This window comes from Syngnathus floridae, chromosome 16, assembly GCF_059516105.1.
Source record: "Syngnathus floridae isolate MCC-2025c chromosome 16, RoL_Sflo_1.0, whole genome shotgun sequence".
NCBI lineage: Eukaryota > Metazoa > Chordata > Actinopteri > Syngnathiformes > Syngnathidae > Syngnathus > Syngnathus floridae.
Genome location: NC_142428.1, coordinates 6,742,183 through 6,755,964, shown reverse-complemented (window position 1 = coordinate 6,755,964; position 13,782 = coordinate 6,742,183). Strand labels below are relative to the sequence as shown.

At 42.0% G+C, this 13,782-nt stretch overlaps 1 protein-coding gene and 1 long non-coding RNA gene across 17 annotated transcripts in view; one reads left to right on the top strand and one right to left on the bottom strand.

The window, feature by feature from the left end:
* Window positions 1-13,782, bottom strand: part of LOC148385368 (uncharacterized) — a 56,194-nt gene that overhangs the window by 29,067 nt on the left and 13,345 nt on the right. Inside the window, exons 2-6 of the long non-coding RNA XR_015863531.1 lie at window positions 4,353-4,390; window positions 4,153-4,270; window positions 3,908-4,057; window positions 3,647-3,833; window positions 2,358-2,577 (exon numbers count right to left, since the gene is read on the bottom strand). This is a non-coding gene — a long non-coding RNA (uncharacterized LOC148385368). The remainder of the gene's footprint in view (window positions 1-2,357; window positions 2,578-3,646; window positions 3,834-3,907; window positions 4,058-4,152; window positions 4,271-4,352; window positions 4,391-13,782) is intronic.
* Window positions 1-13,782, top strand: part of LOC148385369 (ryanodine receptor 3-like) — a 55,560-nt gene that overhangs the window by 29,626 nt on the left and 12,152 nt on the right. For 9 of the 16 annotated variants that reach the window (XM_088401309.1, XM_088401310.1, XM_088401307.1 and 6 more), the window contains 32 exons: window positions 489-620; window positions 2,353-2,626; window positions 2,724-2,838; window positions 3,363-3,495; window positions 3,641-3,744; window positions 3,896-4,031; window positions 4,197-4,383; window positions 4,525-4,633; window positions 4,701-4,821; window positions 5,375-5,544; window positions 6,651-6,871; window positions 7,023-7,113; window positions 7,562-7,702; window positions 8,576-8,730; window positions 8,817-8,895; window positions 9,194-9,283; window positions 9,375-9,521; window positions 9,606-9,668; window positions 9,770-9,845; window positions 9,912-10,035; window positions 10,113-10,228; window positions 10,302-10,369; window positions 10,430-10,551; window positions 10,666-10,715; window positions 10,912-10,972; window positions 11,588-11,826; window positions 12,026-12,107; window positions 12,187-12,317; window positions 12,423-12,743; window positions 12,813-13,053; window positions 13,119-13,206; window positions 13,280-13,372. In XM_088401309.1, coding sequence (XP_088257435.1) covers window positions 489-620; window positions 2,353-2,626; window positions 2,724-2,838; window positions 3,363-3,495; window positions 3,641-3,744; window positions 3,896-4,031; window positions 4,197-4,383; window positions 4,525-4,633; window positions 4,701-4,821; window positions 5,375-5,544; window positions 6,651-6,871; window positions 7,023-7,113; window positions 7,562-7,702; window positions 8,576-8,730; window positions 8,817-8,895; window positions 9,194-9,283; window positions 9,375-9,521; window positions 9,606-9,668; window positions 9,770-9,845; window positions 9,912-10,035; window positions 10,113-10,228; window positions 10,302-10,369; window positions 10,430-10,551; window positions 10,666-10,715; window positions 10,912-10,972; window positions 11,588-11,826; window positions 12,026-12,107; window positions 12,187-12,317; window positions 12,423-12,743; window positions 12,813-13,053; window positions 13,119-13,206; window positions 13,280-13,372 — 4,280 coding nt within the window. Of the gene's footprint in view, window positions 1-488; window positions 621-2,352; window positions 2,627-2,723; window positions 2,839-3,362; window positions 3,496-3,640; window positions 3,745-3,895; window positions 4,032-4,196; window positions 4,384-4,524; window positions 4,634-4,700; window positions 4,822-5,374; window positions 5,545-6,650; window positions 6,872-7,022; window positions 7,114-7,561; window positions 7,703-8,575; window positions 8,731-8,816; window positions 8,896-9,193; window positions 9,284-9,374; window positions 9,522-9,605; window positions 9,669-9,769; window positions 9,846-9,911; window positions 10,036-10,112; window positions 10,229-10,301; window positions 10,370-10,429; window positions 10,716-10,911; window positions 10,973-11,587; window positions 11,827-12,025; window positions 12,108-12,186; window positions 12,318-12,422; window positions 12,744-12,812; window positions 13,054-13,118; window positions 13,207-13,279; window positions 13,373-13,782 lie in introns of all 16 variants that reach the window. The other 7 variants (XM_088401301.1, XM_088401296.1, XM_088401300.1 and 4 more) reach the window with 1 other exon arrangement.

The following is a 13,782-nucleotide window of genomic DNA, read 5'->3' as shown; positions in this document are numbered from 1 at the left end:
TTAGAAAAAATAGTAGAAGCAATGCTTTTTTATTTAAGTCAAAGAGTGCTCATACCAAGAGAGAAAATCAGGATTTGCATAACATTTTTGAATAAAATCTTGCCACTAAGACATTTTCCAACAACCTTATGCCAAAATTGCGCCGCCCACAATAGCTTTGAGCCATTATCGATGACCAGTATTTGTTTCGTCTGCCATCTTGGTCTCTGCAGCTTAGAGAGAAGGTCTAGCTCAGTGCATGTGAGAATGTCTTGATAAATAATTGAACCGCTGGGCCCTGCGCTGTACACCGACCTAATTGTAGCTTTGGTCTGGCCGCATAACACCAACCTGTCTTGAGCTTCTTCCACGAAGAAAAGCAATTAACTTGGAATCACCCACGAGCAGCACACATGTACAACCCTATAGGAGGCTTTTCTTCGCCTGAAATATTGTCACAATAAGCTTTTCACGTTATTTCTAATCCTGTATCCCTTTGTACTTTGTAGGAATCCCGATGGAGGAAGACGAGGATGAGCAGGACACATCCATTAAAGGCCGGCTTCTAACTCTGGTGAATAAAATCAAAGGACAAGCTCATAAGACAGAGCAACCGTTGCAGAAGGAACAAGCTGCACCATGTGAGTATACATCCATTGATTAGAGTTTGGAATTCTTTGCAGAATATTATTTTCTGATTATGTGGAGGACTCGCTGGTGTTGCCAATTGATTGCTGACGTGATGCAATACCTTGTAATGATACCATTTGACACTCGGCTTGTGCAGTAATTTAATGCCTGCACCAAATTTGATACATTTAATACATCTATGCTCTAGTTGATGCTAACAGACGATCATATATTTCACCAGATGGGAGAAAACAAATCAAAGGTCTGCATCCAAGAAAATAACCCCCGAGTAGATTGCTAAAACTATTAAAACCGCCCAACACATTAAAACTGTTCCACCTTGGCAACTTTTACTTTGGCAAAACTACTTTCAGTAAAGGGCATCAAAAGGTGAGTTAGCATCATAAAAATGCAACTCCAAACTAATAATGCTTAAAATATGATGACTTAAAGTGTGAAAAGGTGCCGTGAACTAACTCGAGAGGGCGGGAATGAGTTTGTCTTTGAATTTGTTTCAATTCCATTATGCTAATGGAGACTCCTGAGTGAAGAGCATCATTCAACCGTTTGTGAGGGGGAATAAAAACAAAGCACTTGTGATAAAATCCAATCCTTCACCTGATTAAAGCCAAAGACATGCTGTGTTTGTGCTCCACCAAATGTGCTGTTGCAGCATGCTCAGTGTCCGGAGAACTGTAATCCAAATGCTGAACAAATTGAAATTAATTTTCCATTTTAAATGGCACTTGGATGACCTCTTATAAAGACATTCACTTAAATTATTACATAGATCGTGAAATGTGCACTTTACCTTTTGGTATATTATTATCATTACTATATATATACTACATATATTTATTCAAAGACAACTATTGTCTGTAAACAATTTTTCGGCAAACATACCGTATTTTCCGGACCATAAGGCGCACCGGACCATAAGGCGCACCGGACTATAAGGCGCGCCTTCAATGAATGGCCCATTTTAAAACGTTGTCCTTATATAAGGCGCACCGGACTATAAGGCGCACCATTAATGCAATCCAAATCAAACCATTCTCCATTTGATCTTTTTTATTTCAACTTCAGACGCAACAAATTACTTTATAATCACAAAAGAATGAACCATAGTCTTTTTGATTCATGATTCATAGTCTTCAGCGGGCCACTTATGATTGATTCCATGACACAATGCTTTGGGCCAGTTTAAATTTAGGAATTTGGTCCATATATAAGGCACACTGGACTATAAGGTGCACTGTCGGCTTTTGAGAAAATTTTAGGATTTTAGGTGCGCCTTATAGTCCGGAAAATACGGTAATTATTAGAACCATTGCTCATCCTGCTCTAGTACTCAAGCCGCACGGTAGGGTTTAAATTGAAGAGTGGACATTTGTTTGTGAAAAAAACGTGATGGTACGTGTTGCATAAAGGCTGATTGATTGATCAGAGTACTGGTTTACAATGGCAGTTACAGTTCAGAAATGTCGATGTCAGCAGCAGCTGGCGGCTTCAGAAAGTGTGCGAAGGGCAGCAAAATAACTGAGGGAGAATTGAATTGCTGCCGGCAAGGCTGTTTTTCTTTAATTCTTGTGCAATAAAGTTTACTGTTAGTTTCAAATGTGCATTTGTAAGCTTCTGTGATTGTCAGTTTGGTCTTTGGGGTGTTTTCTGCAGAGTACATTATGCCTAACCCAGCTAGCCATCCATCACTCAACATGTATGCCCATATATCATTACTTGCAGCCAACCTGAAGGAATTGATCTCGCAGACCATGGTCAGCTGGGCCCAGGAGTGTCACATCCAAGACCCAGAGCTGGTACGGAAGATGTTCAGCCTGCTGAGGAGGCAGTACGACAGCATCGGCGAACTGCTCAGGGCCATGAGAAAGACTTACACCATTAGCGCTGCCTCGGTCCATGATACCATTAGGCTCTTGGCTTCTCTGGGTCAGATCAGATCTCTGCTTTCTGTTCGGATGGGGAAAGAGGAGGAAAAGCTCATGATCGATGGACTTGGGTAGGTGAAACTTTGCCCGAGTTGATCGGCTTTTCCCCTCTTACAGAATCTTACAGTCACACTTTATACTTGTGCTCTTATTTCTTTTCCCCTCCAGTGACATCATGAATAATAAGGTGTTCTATCAGCATCCCAATCTAATGAGAATTCTAGGCATGCATGAGACTGTCATGGAGGTCATGGTCAATGTGCTCGGAGGGGACAAATCACAGGTTTGAGACCTTGTTTGCTCATTAAAGAGGCCCTAACCGATTTAATCGCAGCAGAGCTGTAGAAATAATCATCTCTGTGCTCTGACATACTTTTCATTTCTTTGTGAGCATTAATTAAGATTCGATGAGCTCCCACTTGAAAGTGGAAAATTGGCAGAATTTACCTTGCCAGTGATGCAAAGTTAATATGAAGTCTGCTGTTCATTATGATTCAATATATGCGAGGAATTAAACTATTAGTGCAGCCAAGTGGTTGAGGCTCACATGCACAAAGATAAGACTGCGCAAATTTGATTAAGATAATCAGCAAGTTACTGTGGTGTGGAACTGCTGTTATCGCTCTCGTGTCGCTAAATAAGGTAAACAAAACGTTTGTGCGGTTCTACACCACTATCAACAACATGCACAACAATAAATATTAAATACTGTAGTGGCAATCAAATTGATATTTTGATTGGGGTAAATCTTGTTTAGATAGGAACACACAGAACAAAGACGTTTGACTTGTATTTGTTACTTTGTAGGAAATAGCCTTCCCCAAGATGGTGGCCAGCTGTTGTCGCTTCCTGTGTTATTTTTGCCGCATCAGCCGTCAAAACCAGAAAGCAATGTTTGACCACCTGAGTTACCTCCTGGAAAATAGCAGCGTGGGCCTTGGTGGGTGTCATTAAATTCTGTACTATTATTCCAATAATAAAAAATCTGCAACTTCTATCCTTTTTTTTTGCTCCTCCATAACGTGCAATTACAAATAATTTTAATAAATACAAATAAAAAGTATCCATTATATTTTGTGTTGCAGCTTCACCAGCTATGAGGGGCTCCACTCCTCTCGATGTGGCTGCTTCCTCGGTTATGGACAACAACGGTCTGGCTCTCGCACTGGAGGAACCTGATCTGGACAAGGTTGAACTCTTTTAAAAGTCACTAAAAAAATAAATAATGCGTGTGCTGTCTCACTCCTTGTTCTCTCCAAATGCCAATGGAATCAAACCCTAGGAAAGAAGTTGGATGATATCTATTATGCAGCAAGGTTGTGTTTTGTTTTAACCTGCAGGTTGTGACGTACTTGGCCGGCTGCGGTCTCCAGAGTTGTCCAATGCTTCTGGCTAAAGGTTATCCAGATATTGGCTGGAATCCAATCGAAGGAGAACGTTACCTCTCTTTCTTGCGCTTTGCCGTCTTTGTTAATGGTACGACTGCTGTTGATATTTCCACTCTGTTAAATATCATATATGATTTTAAATTGTGTTGCTTGAAGAAAAAGTCTGTTTTGGAATTATTTTTGTAAGGATGACTGAAGAAAAACTTCACCACCAAAGTCTGTTCCAATTCTGAATGACCTATTTATGTTGTAGGTGAAAGTGTGGAGGAGAACTCCAGTGTGGTGGTCAAACTGCTCATCCGTCGCCCGGAGTGTTTCGGACCTGCACTGAGAGGGGAGGGAGGCAACGGACTGCTGGCGGCCATGAAAGAAGCCATCAAGATTTCCGAGACGCCGGCTTTGGATCTACCTGGTTCTGTGCAGGGAGTCAGCTGTGATGTGTGAGCCCTACAAATCAAGCAAAGCTTATTGAATCAATACAGAGGATTTTGCCACTCATCCCTTTTCCCTTGAATATTCCTCCTTATTTTGTTTGGCTCTTAAAGAAAGTCATCCTCTTTGTGTGAACCCCCAACCTATAGATCTGCTGATGGCGATGATGAAGAGGAAGTGGTTCACATGGGCAATGCCATCATGTCCTTCTACTCAGCACTCATTGATCTGCTGGGACGTTGTGCCCCAGAAATGCATGTGAGCTTGCCCCAAATCACACTTCAATCTTTTTTTTTGGCATTGAAATAACTTTTGCTGTCTGCAGCTCATCAACAAAGGGAAAGGCGAAGCTCTCCGTATTCGTGCCATTTTGCGTTCCCTGGTGCCCACTGAAGACCTGGTGGGAATCATCAGCATACCTCTCAAAACACCTATCGTTAATAAAGGTATATCCCTGCTTTTCCAATCTACATTTCACCATAGAGAGCTAATTTTATAACTCCAACTGTTTAAGACAAAAGAGTTCACAAACTGTCAAATATCAAACGTAGCACTTTCGCTATTAGATGATATTAAACAGTATGAATTAAATTTGCATATTACAACGGGGAGCCTCGTCTAACAATGGTTACAAAAAGCTTGAACAATTAGAACAGGGCGGAAGGTTATTGATTTCATTTTACTGCTCATGCCTTTTTAATCAGCCAAGCGCTTTTCTGTGCACTCCCACAGCTCTGAGTAAGCCAGATCACTTGTACGGCGAGCTGTCTTGCTCTATTGATTGATCTGCATACGCATGGCAAGACGTGGCTCTTATGCTGCTGTGAGCGCTGTCAGCAGAGAAATGGAAAAGACAAGTCTCATTTGCTGAATAAACAAATTGACGATAGAGACAAAAGTATTGAGACACTCGTCGACGATCTTGAATTTACTTTGTTTATCTTCAGGGATCTTAAATCCAAATAAGATACATAATATTCTTTTCTGTGTCTCTCCCAGATGGCTCAGTGACAGAACCTGATATGTCAGCCTGCTTTTGTCCGGACCACAAGGCCCCCATGGTGCTGTTCCTGGACCGAGTGTATGGGATTGAGGACCAGAGCTTTTTGCTTCACCTTCTTGAAGTTGGCTTCCTTCCTGACTTGAGGGCTGCAAACTCGCTAGATACAGTAGGTAGAAGTGTGGCTAGAGTGGCCTTATAGTAGTGATGGGAAAATGAAGCTTCAAATGTGCTTCATGAATTAGTTGTATAGATTGCTCTGTTGGTTTATATAAAATAATTTGAGAACTGGTAAATAAGTCTACATTTAGCCCAATGTTGAACAGAGTACCCTCTAGAGGAATGGAAAAACACAACAACTGGTTCATGAAGCAAATTTGAAGCTTCATTTTCCATCACTACCTTACAGCAAATTTAACATTATTTTGCAGACCAAAAAAATGCTTTTAATCCACATGCCTTAAATTTTATTCAAGTAAGCAGTCGCAATTTCCATTTACTATTAATCGTTCTTATTTTTAATCCCTTATTACATAAACATTTTGATGAAGTCGTACTTCATCGCCGCAACAAAATAAAACAAAATGATTCCAGAGAAAATATTTCTCTACTTCCCAGAGACTTTCCATTAAGAGCGCTAGAGTTCCTGTGTGTTGAATATTAAATTTTAAACAAGTTATCAGCATCCAATTTGTGGTGGAGGAAATGAATTAGTAATTTTTTTGCATAGCTGGCAATGTCCGCGGCTGATGTGACAGTAAAAATAAGTCATTAAGCTATTATCTCTGGTGTCCCTTTAAACACAACACCTTTCACATCAGCAGATACTCAATGCTAATTGGATCTCAGTTGTATGTGTGATCATCCATTATCTGTCATCGTAATAACAGCCTTCTCCTTTTAGCGCATTCTGCTAACCATTGTTTTAGCCTCACAAAATCATTCTTCAGGTTGAGGTGAAATTATGCTGAAGAATGTAGGCAGAGTGGAAAATTCATTTAGCAAAAGATCCAATTTTGATGATGACTATTAAAGAATCTTTCATAAGAATTTTACTTGATCCATACAATAAACTTGAAGATATTTTTGAAGGAATAGCATCAAACAGAAGCTACATATAAACTTCCTTGTGACACTGATCAGCGTAGACATTAAATGAAACTAAAGTAGAAAAACTATTTGCCATTTGGTTGGACTCTAAATCTCACAGCTGAACCGATTATCATTCACGGATTCATGAGCTATCAAAATGTAATTTTCCTCCTCTCCCCGCAGGAGGGTCTGTGCACCACCGAGACAGCTTTGGCCATGAACCGTTATATCGGCTCAGCCATGCTCCCCCTCCTTACCCGCTGCGCTCCCCTCTTTGCCGGCACCGAACACCACGCCACGCTCATCGATTCCACCCTGCACACCATCTACCGCCTCTCCAAGGGTCGCTCCCTCACCAAAGCCCAGAGAGATGCCATTGAGGAGTGCCTGCTAGCTGTCTGCAAGTGAGGAGAGCCCAAAAAGCACATTTATCTGCGTCGACAGGGGTTGAGATTAACAATAAATCGGATCTGGCTTGTCTCGGAAGTCAGTGACGGTGGTTAAAATCAGCTCGGGGAGGGCACTCTTATCTCTTTCCCACCTTTTTTTCTGCAGGCACCTTCGCCCTTCAATGCTGCAGCAGCTTCTGCATCGTCTCGTCTTTGACGTACCCTTGCTGACTGAATACTGCAAGATGCCTCTCAGGGTGGCCAACACGTTTTTTTACTTATATACTATTTTGTTTTTGTTTAAATATCTTATCGCATTCTTCCCTGTTGCCTCATCTGCATACCTCGGAATGTCGTGTGACTACGATAACAATTTTATTCGCCAGTTCTCACACCTTTGTGTGACACTGAAATTATAGAAGAAGGAAGGACGAACATGTGGATAAAGTAGAAGATTTTGTGATTATATGCTTGTTGGCTCCGCTTAGCCACTAGCAGGGAAAAAAAGTGTGGTAAGATGTGACTGGCCTGTGAAATAGGCGACACACTTTTACGTTGACACCTTTGGAACGAATTCGTGCTGAGCCTGGGATGTCGCTTCTGTGCATTTCCACAACCTTCTTAAATCTTATCGTTTGTGTTCTAAAAGAATGAGGTGCAAAATTTGTATTTTGTTGTGACCTTTCAACCCTGTTTGTCCCCTAGCTGCTAACCAATCATTATGAGCAAAACTGGAAGTACTACTGCCTTCCATCAGGCTGGGGCAGCTACGGCACAGCCTCGGAGGATGAACTCCAGCTCACCAAGAAGATCTTCTGGGGAGTGTTTGATTCATTATCCCAGAGGGTGAGGCATCTTGTCCATTTACAAAGACACCAAGTCCACCAACACAGCAACAACAAACCTCAAACAAGGCCCGAACATTTAACAACCAGTCGGTGTGTCAAACATTATTTTCTCTTGTTCCTCTCAAAGATATAATTGTGACAGTTACAACCAATTACAACACGATATGAATCACAAGTAGATTTACAATTTTATAGCTATACAATTTAAATTTATGTTTTGAAATGCAGATTTTACTGCTCGGCAAGGCTCCAGTTTGCTGCTAGTTTCCTGCTGCTTCTGTTTTGATGTAATGTAATAGGTCAAATGAAAAAGCCTGCCTGCTAGACAAGCTGAGAGAGGGCAAACCCCGCCAAGAGTTGCGGTGGGAGTCGTAATCAGATTACCCCCTTTATGCATGTAAATTGGGACAGACATAGGAAGTCCCTTAAAATGGAATCATGCTGTAGGCTTGGCTAATATATGAATATACTGAGCAGCTGGGAATTTAAGAACTATAAGGAGTCAAAATATTCCAAAGGGAACCAGGAGGATATTTCATTTCAATCCCATCAGATTGAGATATGATTATATATTTGTCCGAAGAATCATCTTGGCATTGATACCTTGAGGTATTGCAAATGTCTGGACTCAGCACATTTATCAAAATGCATGCTCATGAAAAGAGTCTATGTAGAGTGCCAGCCTAAAAAAAAATATATCAATATCGGAATGGCTGTTATTGATCCAGAGACCTAAGCATGCTAGTGCTTCAGCTCTTAAGCTAATTCATCGTTAACGTCTCTTCTACAGCTTCTTCTTTGTCTTGTCGTTTCTTCATTCACCTCCCAAGTAATGAATGACTTGCTTCACTTTTTTCTCCCTTTTGAGTAGAAATATGATCCAGAGCTGTTCAAGATGGCAATGCCCTGCCTCAGCGCCATCGCTGGAGCTTTGCCACCTGATTATGTGGATGCCGCCATTGTTGGGGAAATAGTTTCAGTAAATACTCACGGCAACTTTGAACCCAAACCTATCACAACTGCAAAGTACGTCACACTGGAGCTACACAGTTCATGCTTGTTTACAAACTTTGTGGGACGAAAAAGATAAGTAGATCTTTGTCTTTTTTCAGCATTGCCCTCCCAGAGAAGCTTGAACACTTTGTCAACAAATATGCGGAACATTCTCACGAGAAATGGTCAGCGGAGAAGGTAAGGCCAAAGCCACCGTCCTCAAACTTTTTTTTTACATCCTTACCGCAATAAATTATGCTCGACTATGCGGTTGCAGAAAAAAAGGACTATTGTGAGACCTTTATTCTCATGACAGTACGCTCGCTTGTTTATGTATGGAAGGGCAATTGCGCAATCTTTAGTATGCCACATGATTCATTGCTGCATCTGTGAAAACAAATAAACAGCGACCTAGAGCAAAAGTGTGTGTGGAGTATATTGAGGAACAATAAAGAAGCTGTCTTATCCATCACAATCAACTGCCATTGTTCTCCAGGTGCTACTTGGTTGGAAATATGGAGACTGTGTGGATGAGAAGGCGAGAATTCACCCACAGCTGAGGACATACAAAGCTCTGACAGAGAAGGTAGGGAAAATCACTTTGGCTGATTTCTGTCCAAATTGGAAGAAAAGATGTGATTCTTGTTTCTTTCACTCCGTTGCCTCTTGATGTGAAGGAGAAAGACATTTACAGATGGCCAATCAGGGAGTCATTGAAAAGTATGCTGGCAATGGGCTGGAGCATTGACCGGGCCAGAGACGGAGAAAGCATGTCTCATCAGAGGGAGAATGAAAAAGTACGAAAGATATCTCAGGTCTCACAGGTATGATGGAAAAATTGTACATACCCTATAAACGAATGAATACCAAGAGAATCATTTTACCAGTTCACTCCACCGTCTTTTCAGGCAAACGGTTTTAATCCCAGTCCAATAGACACAAGCAATGTGATCCTATCCAGAGAGTTGCAAGTGAGTCACCACACAATTATTCCTTTTGTTTTATTCACACAATCCACCCAATTCTGATTGGTATTGAAGCACATATTTGCTTTCTTTGTCTTTGGTCCAAGGGGATGGTGGAGGTGGTGGCTGAAAATTACCATAACATCTGGGCCAAAAGAAAAAAAAGTGACCTTGGAAGTAGAGGTGATGCAATCATTGTCCAGATATATTATTTTTGTGAATGGCTGATTGCACACTGTGGATTTTTAGGTGGAGCTACGCACCCTTTGTTGGTGCCGTATGAGACGCTGACAGCCAAGGAGAAGGCTCGTGATCGAGAAAAGGCTCAGGATCTCTTCCGGTTCCTACAGATCAGTGGTTACCATATCACAAGGTGGACTAACGCAGGTTCCTTGAGGAGCTGCTGGTCAGTATCAGCAAGCGATCATTGTGTTCTGTTTTACGTTGCAGAGGTCTGAGGGACTTGGATCAGGACTCCTCCTCCATGGAGAAAAGGTTTGCTTACAGGTTCCTCAGGAAGCTACTCAAGTATGTTGACTCCGCCCAGGAATTCATCTCTCACCTCGGTATGGAAATGGAACAGATGTGATTATTAAAACCGTTTTATTCCATTCTAATTGGAATATTCCTTGAATCCAGAGGCCATGGCTGCCAGCGGCAAAACAGACAGGTCACCTCATGAGCAAGAAATCAAGTTTTTTGCCAAAGTAAGAATGTCATGAATACTTCATCACTGTAAAATTGTAACCTTTGTTGCGCCTCATTAGGTTCTCCTCCCGCTCATTGATCAATACTTCAAGAATCACTCCCTCTACTTCCTATCATCACCCAACCAGAACCTGAGCAGCAGCGGCTATGCCTCCAACAAGGAGAAAGAAATGGTCACCAGGTCATCGCTTTTACCTTTGCACCACCGCATGACGACAAGTTTTATTTACACTCTTTCCTCCTGCTGTTTACTCATTTCTCAATTTCTTCCCTTTTCTAACTTTTACGCATCCAGCTTATTTTGTAAACTGGCAGCTCTTGTCAGACATAGGATCTCTCTCTTTGGTAAGCTGCTGAACTTGTGCAGATTTCTCAACTTTTAGGGTCGTTATTAATTAGAAATCCTATTTTAAATATTGGCAAAATACTACAGTAAATATTATTGACGAAGCTTTAGGTTTGAATTTTTAAGGTTTGTTTTCAATTTTCAATTGTTTTTCATTTTTAAGGCAAGTTCTTTCTTCTTCTGCACACTTCCTAGGAAGTGACTCGACCACCATGGTGAGCTGCTTGCACATCCTGGCACACACGCTGGATACCAGGTGAGTGTAGACATGACAAAATAATACTCTGAAGAATATTACTGCCATATCAACAAAAGCACTTTCTCAAATGAAGACCTTTTAAAACCTGCTTCAACTACGGCTTCAAATAATTTGTGTTGTATCGTGATTAAAACATATTTGTCACGTAGTGGGTTTTTTTTTTTTTTTGTCTTGTGGGGAAATCGCTGTCATTAGCAAAGTGCGTCCTTTGGCATTTAATTAAACAAACAAGTTTCACGCGGCATATGACGCCCGAGGCTTCCAATGTGCTGCTTGTTAATGCAGCTCACACGTAATGAAGGCCATCTTGTGTCTTGCCTTTCATTTCTCCTTTCTACAGGGACACATCAGAGCCTTGTTATTTGTTTAGCTAGCTTATGAATTATGAAATGCTGAAAATAGAACAACTAATCATAATACTGCTTTGCATACAGTGTTTCCCTACCCGGACACTCGCAAAGTCACCTTGGATTTAATGTAAATAAAAAAAATATGTAATTATTGAATAAATTATTCCTATGGGGGTGGATGCCTCGTATTTTATGAAGTGCATGTCGTGTTTATTACCTAATTACTGTCTCTCTGAGTGTTGAGCATTTTCTACTACGGCAGGACTGTGATGAAGTCGGGTTCCGAATTGGTGAGGGTCGGGCTCAGGACGTTTTTTGAGAATGCCGCCGAGGATTTGGAGAGGACGTTCGAGAACCTGAAACTGGGGAAGTTCACTCATTCACGCTCCCAGATGAAAGGCGTATCGCAGAACATCAACTACACCACGGTGGCTCTTCTCCCAATTCTGACCGCTTTGTTCGAGCACATCACGCAACATCACTTTGGCATAGACCTGCTTTGTAAGTTCTCACAGCTATTACATCATCACATAGGCCTACATTGATATTCCTTCATCACTTTGAGAATGCTGAAGCATGACATTCAATCCATCCATGTCCTTGAAAACATGAATACTCTGCAAACACTAGGAAGTGTTTGGTCCAATTCATCTGCTGTATCATGATTCGGTTCATCTTGTTTCCTTCTTTGCTATTCCAGTGGATGATGTCCAAGTGTCCTGCTATCGGATCCTGACCAGCCTCTACGCTCTGGGCACCGGTAAAAACATCTACGTGGAAAGGTATGCACATGCTTGATGGTGAGGTTCCTGGAGTTGAGTCATTGTAATTTCATGCCTTGACCTTCTCTGTGTCCCTCAGACAGCTGCCAGCGCTCGGCCATTGTCTGGCCACCCTGGCGGGGGCCATGCCGGTGGCTTTCCTAGAGCCGATGCTCAACATATACAACCCCTTCTCAGTCTTTGCCACCAAGAGTGGCCGTGAACGAGCCAGTAAGTTACACGGCGTCCTACCAAGGTGCCCGATCTGCTGTGATTCTCCTGTAGTCCTTTCTGAAGCTATTTAATTGAACATATAATCCACACTGATGTCTTTAGTCCTCGGCATTCCGGACTCAGTTGAACAAATGTGTCCCGGGATGCCCCGGCTGGACGGGCTCATAAAGGACATCAACGACATGGCTGAATCTGGAGCGCGGTACACTGAGATGCCCCATGTGATTGAGGTGGTCTTGCCCATGCTTTGTAACTACCTCTCCTACTGGTGGGAGAGGGGGCCCGAGAACCAACCAGCTGGTGGTAGCAGCACATGCTCCACCGTCACCTCAGAGCACCTCAGCCTCATTCTGGGCAACATCCTGAAAATCCTCAACAACAATCTGGGCATTGATGAGGCCTCGTGGATGAAAAGAATTGCAGGTGGGCAAATAAAATAATACAATTCTGAATACAGCAAATGCTTATTTAAATAATTTTTTACGATTCCAGTGTACGTGCAGCCCATCATCAGCAAAGCTCGGACTACCCTACTAAAGAGTCACTTCCTGCCCACGTTGGAGAAGCTGAAGAAGAAGACGGTGAAGGTTGTGGCCGAGGAGGAGCTGTTGAAGGCAGACAGCAAGGGAGACACACAGGAGGCCGAATTGCTCATCCTGGATGAGTTTGCCGTGCTCTGCCGGGATCTTTATGCCTTTTACCCAATGCTCATACGCTATGTGGACAACAACAGGTTGGCTCAGGATGATGGAGCTTTGTAAGTGTGCAAGGTCAGAGTCAAATGTTCCTCTGCTGCAGGTCCAGATGGCTGAAAGAACCGGATGCTGACTCAAATGAGCTTTTCAAGATGGTTGCTGAGATTTTTATCCTCTGGTGCAAGTCACATGTAAGATAAAAGTAATCGTGACTGAACGCAGATTTCTTCACAGATTCATCATCTGATTTTTTTTTTTTTACAGAATTTCAAGCGAGAAGAGCAGAACTTTGTGGTCCAGAATGAAATCAACAACCTCTCCTTCTTGACTGGAGATAATAAAACCAAGATGTCAAAGGTTGGTTTTCCAGAGTTTCTCCCCGTAAATTTATATTAGTACTGTTTTCTATCGTGTATTGATGAGAGAAGGGTCTTATCTTTTTTCTAAGGTGCATCTGTTTGGAACAGTGGTCCTTTTTCGAAAACCGTTCCTTCATTTGTCTCTCTAATTAGGCTTTTCCACTGTAAAGCCTCCACGGTGATTTAGACCTAATCCCTTGAGTTGTCTTTGCATCCGTGCATGTGGAAATACTCGTTTACAAATTAGCCGAACCGCGCTCCTTCAAAAGCTTCTGAATCAAACAGGAAAAATTCATAGAAGAAATCATGGCAACAAAGAAACAGTATGTAAATGTGTGTTTGCTTTTACATATGTATGCAACTAACCCTCATTCATCAGAAACAAGTGGCGAATGTGCACCTTCATTA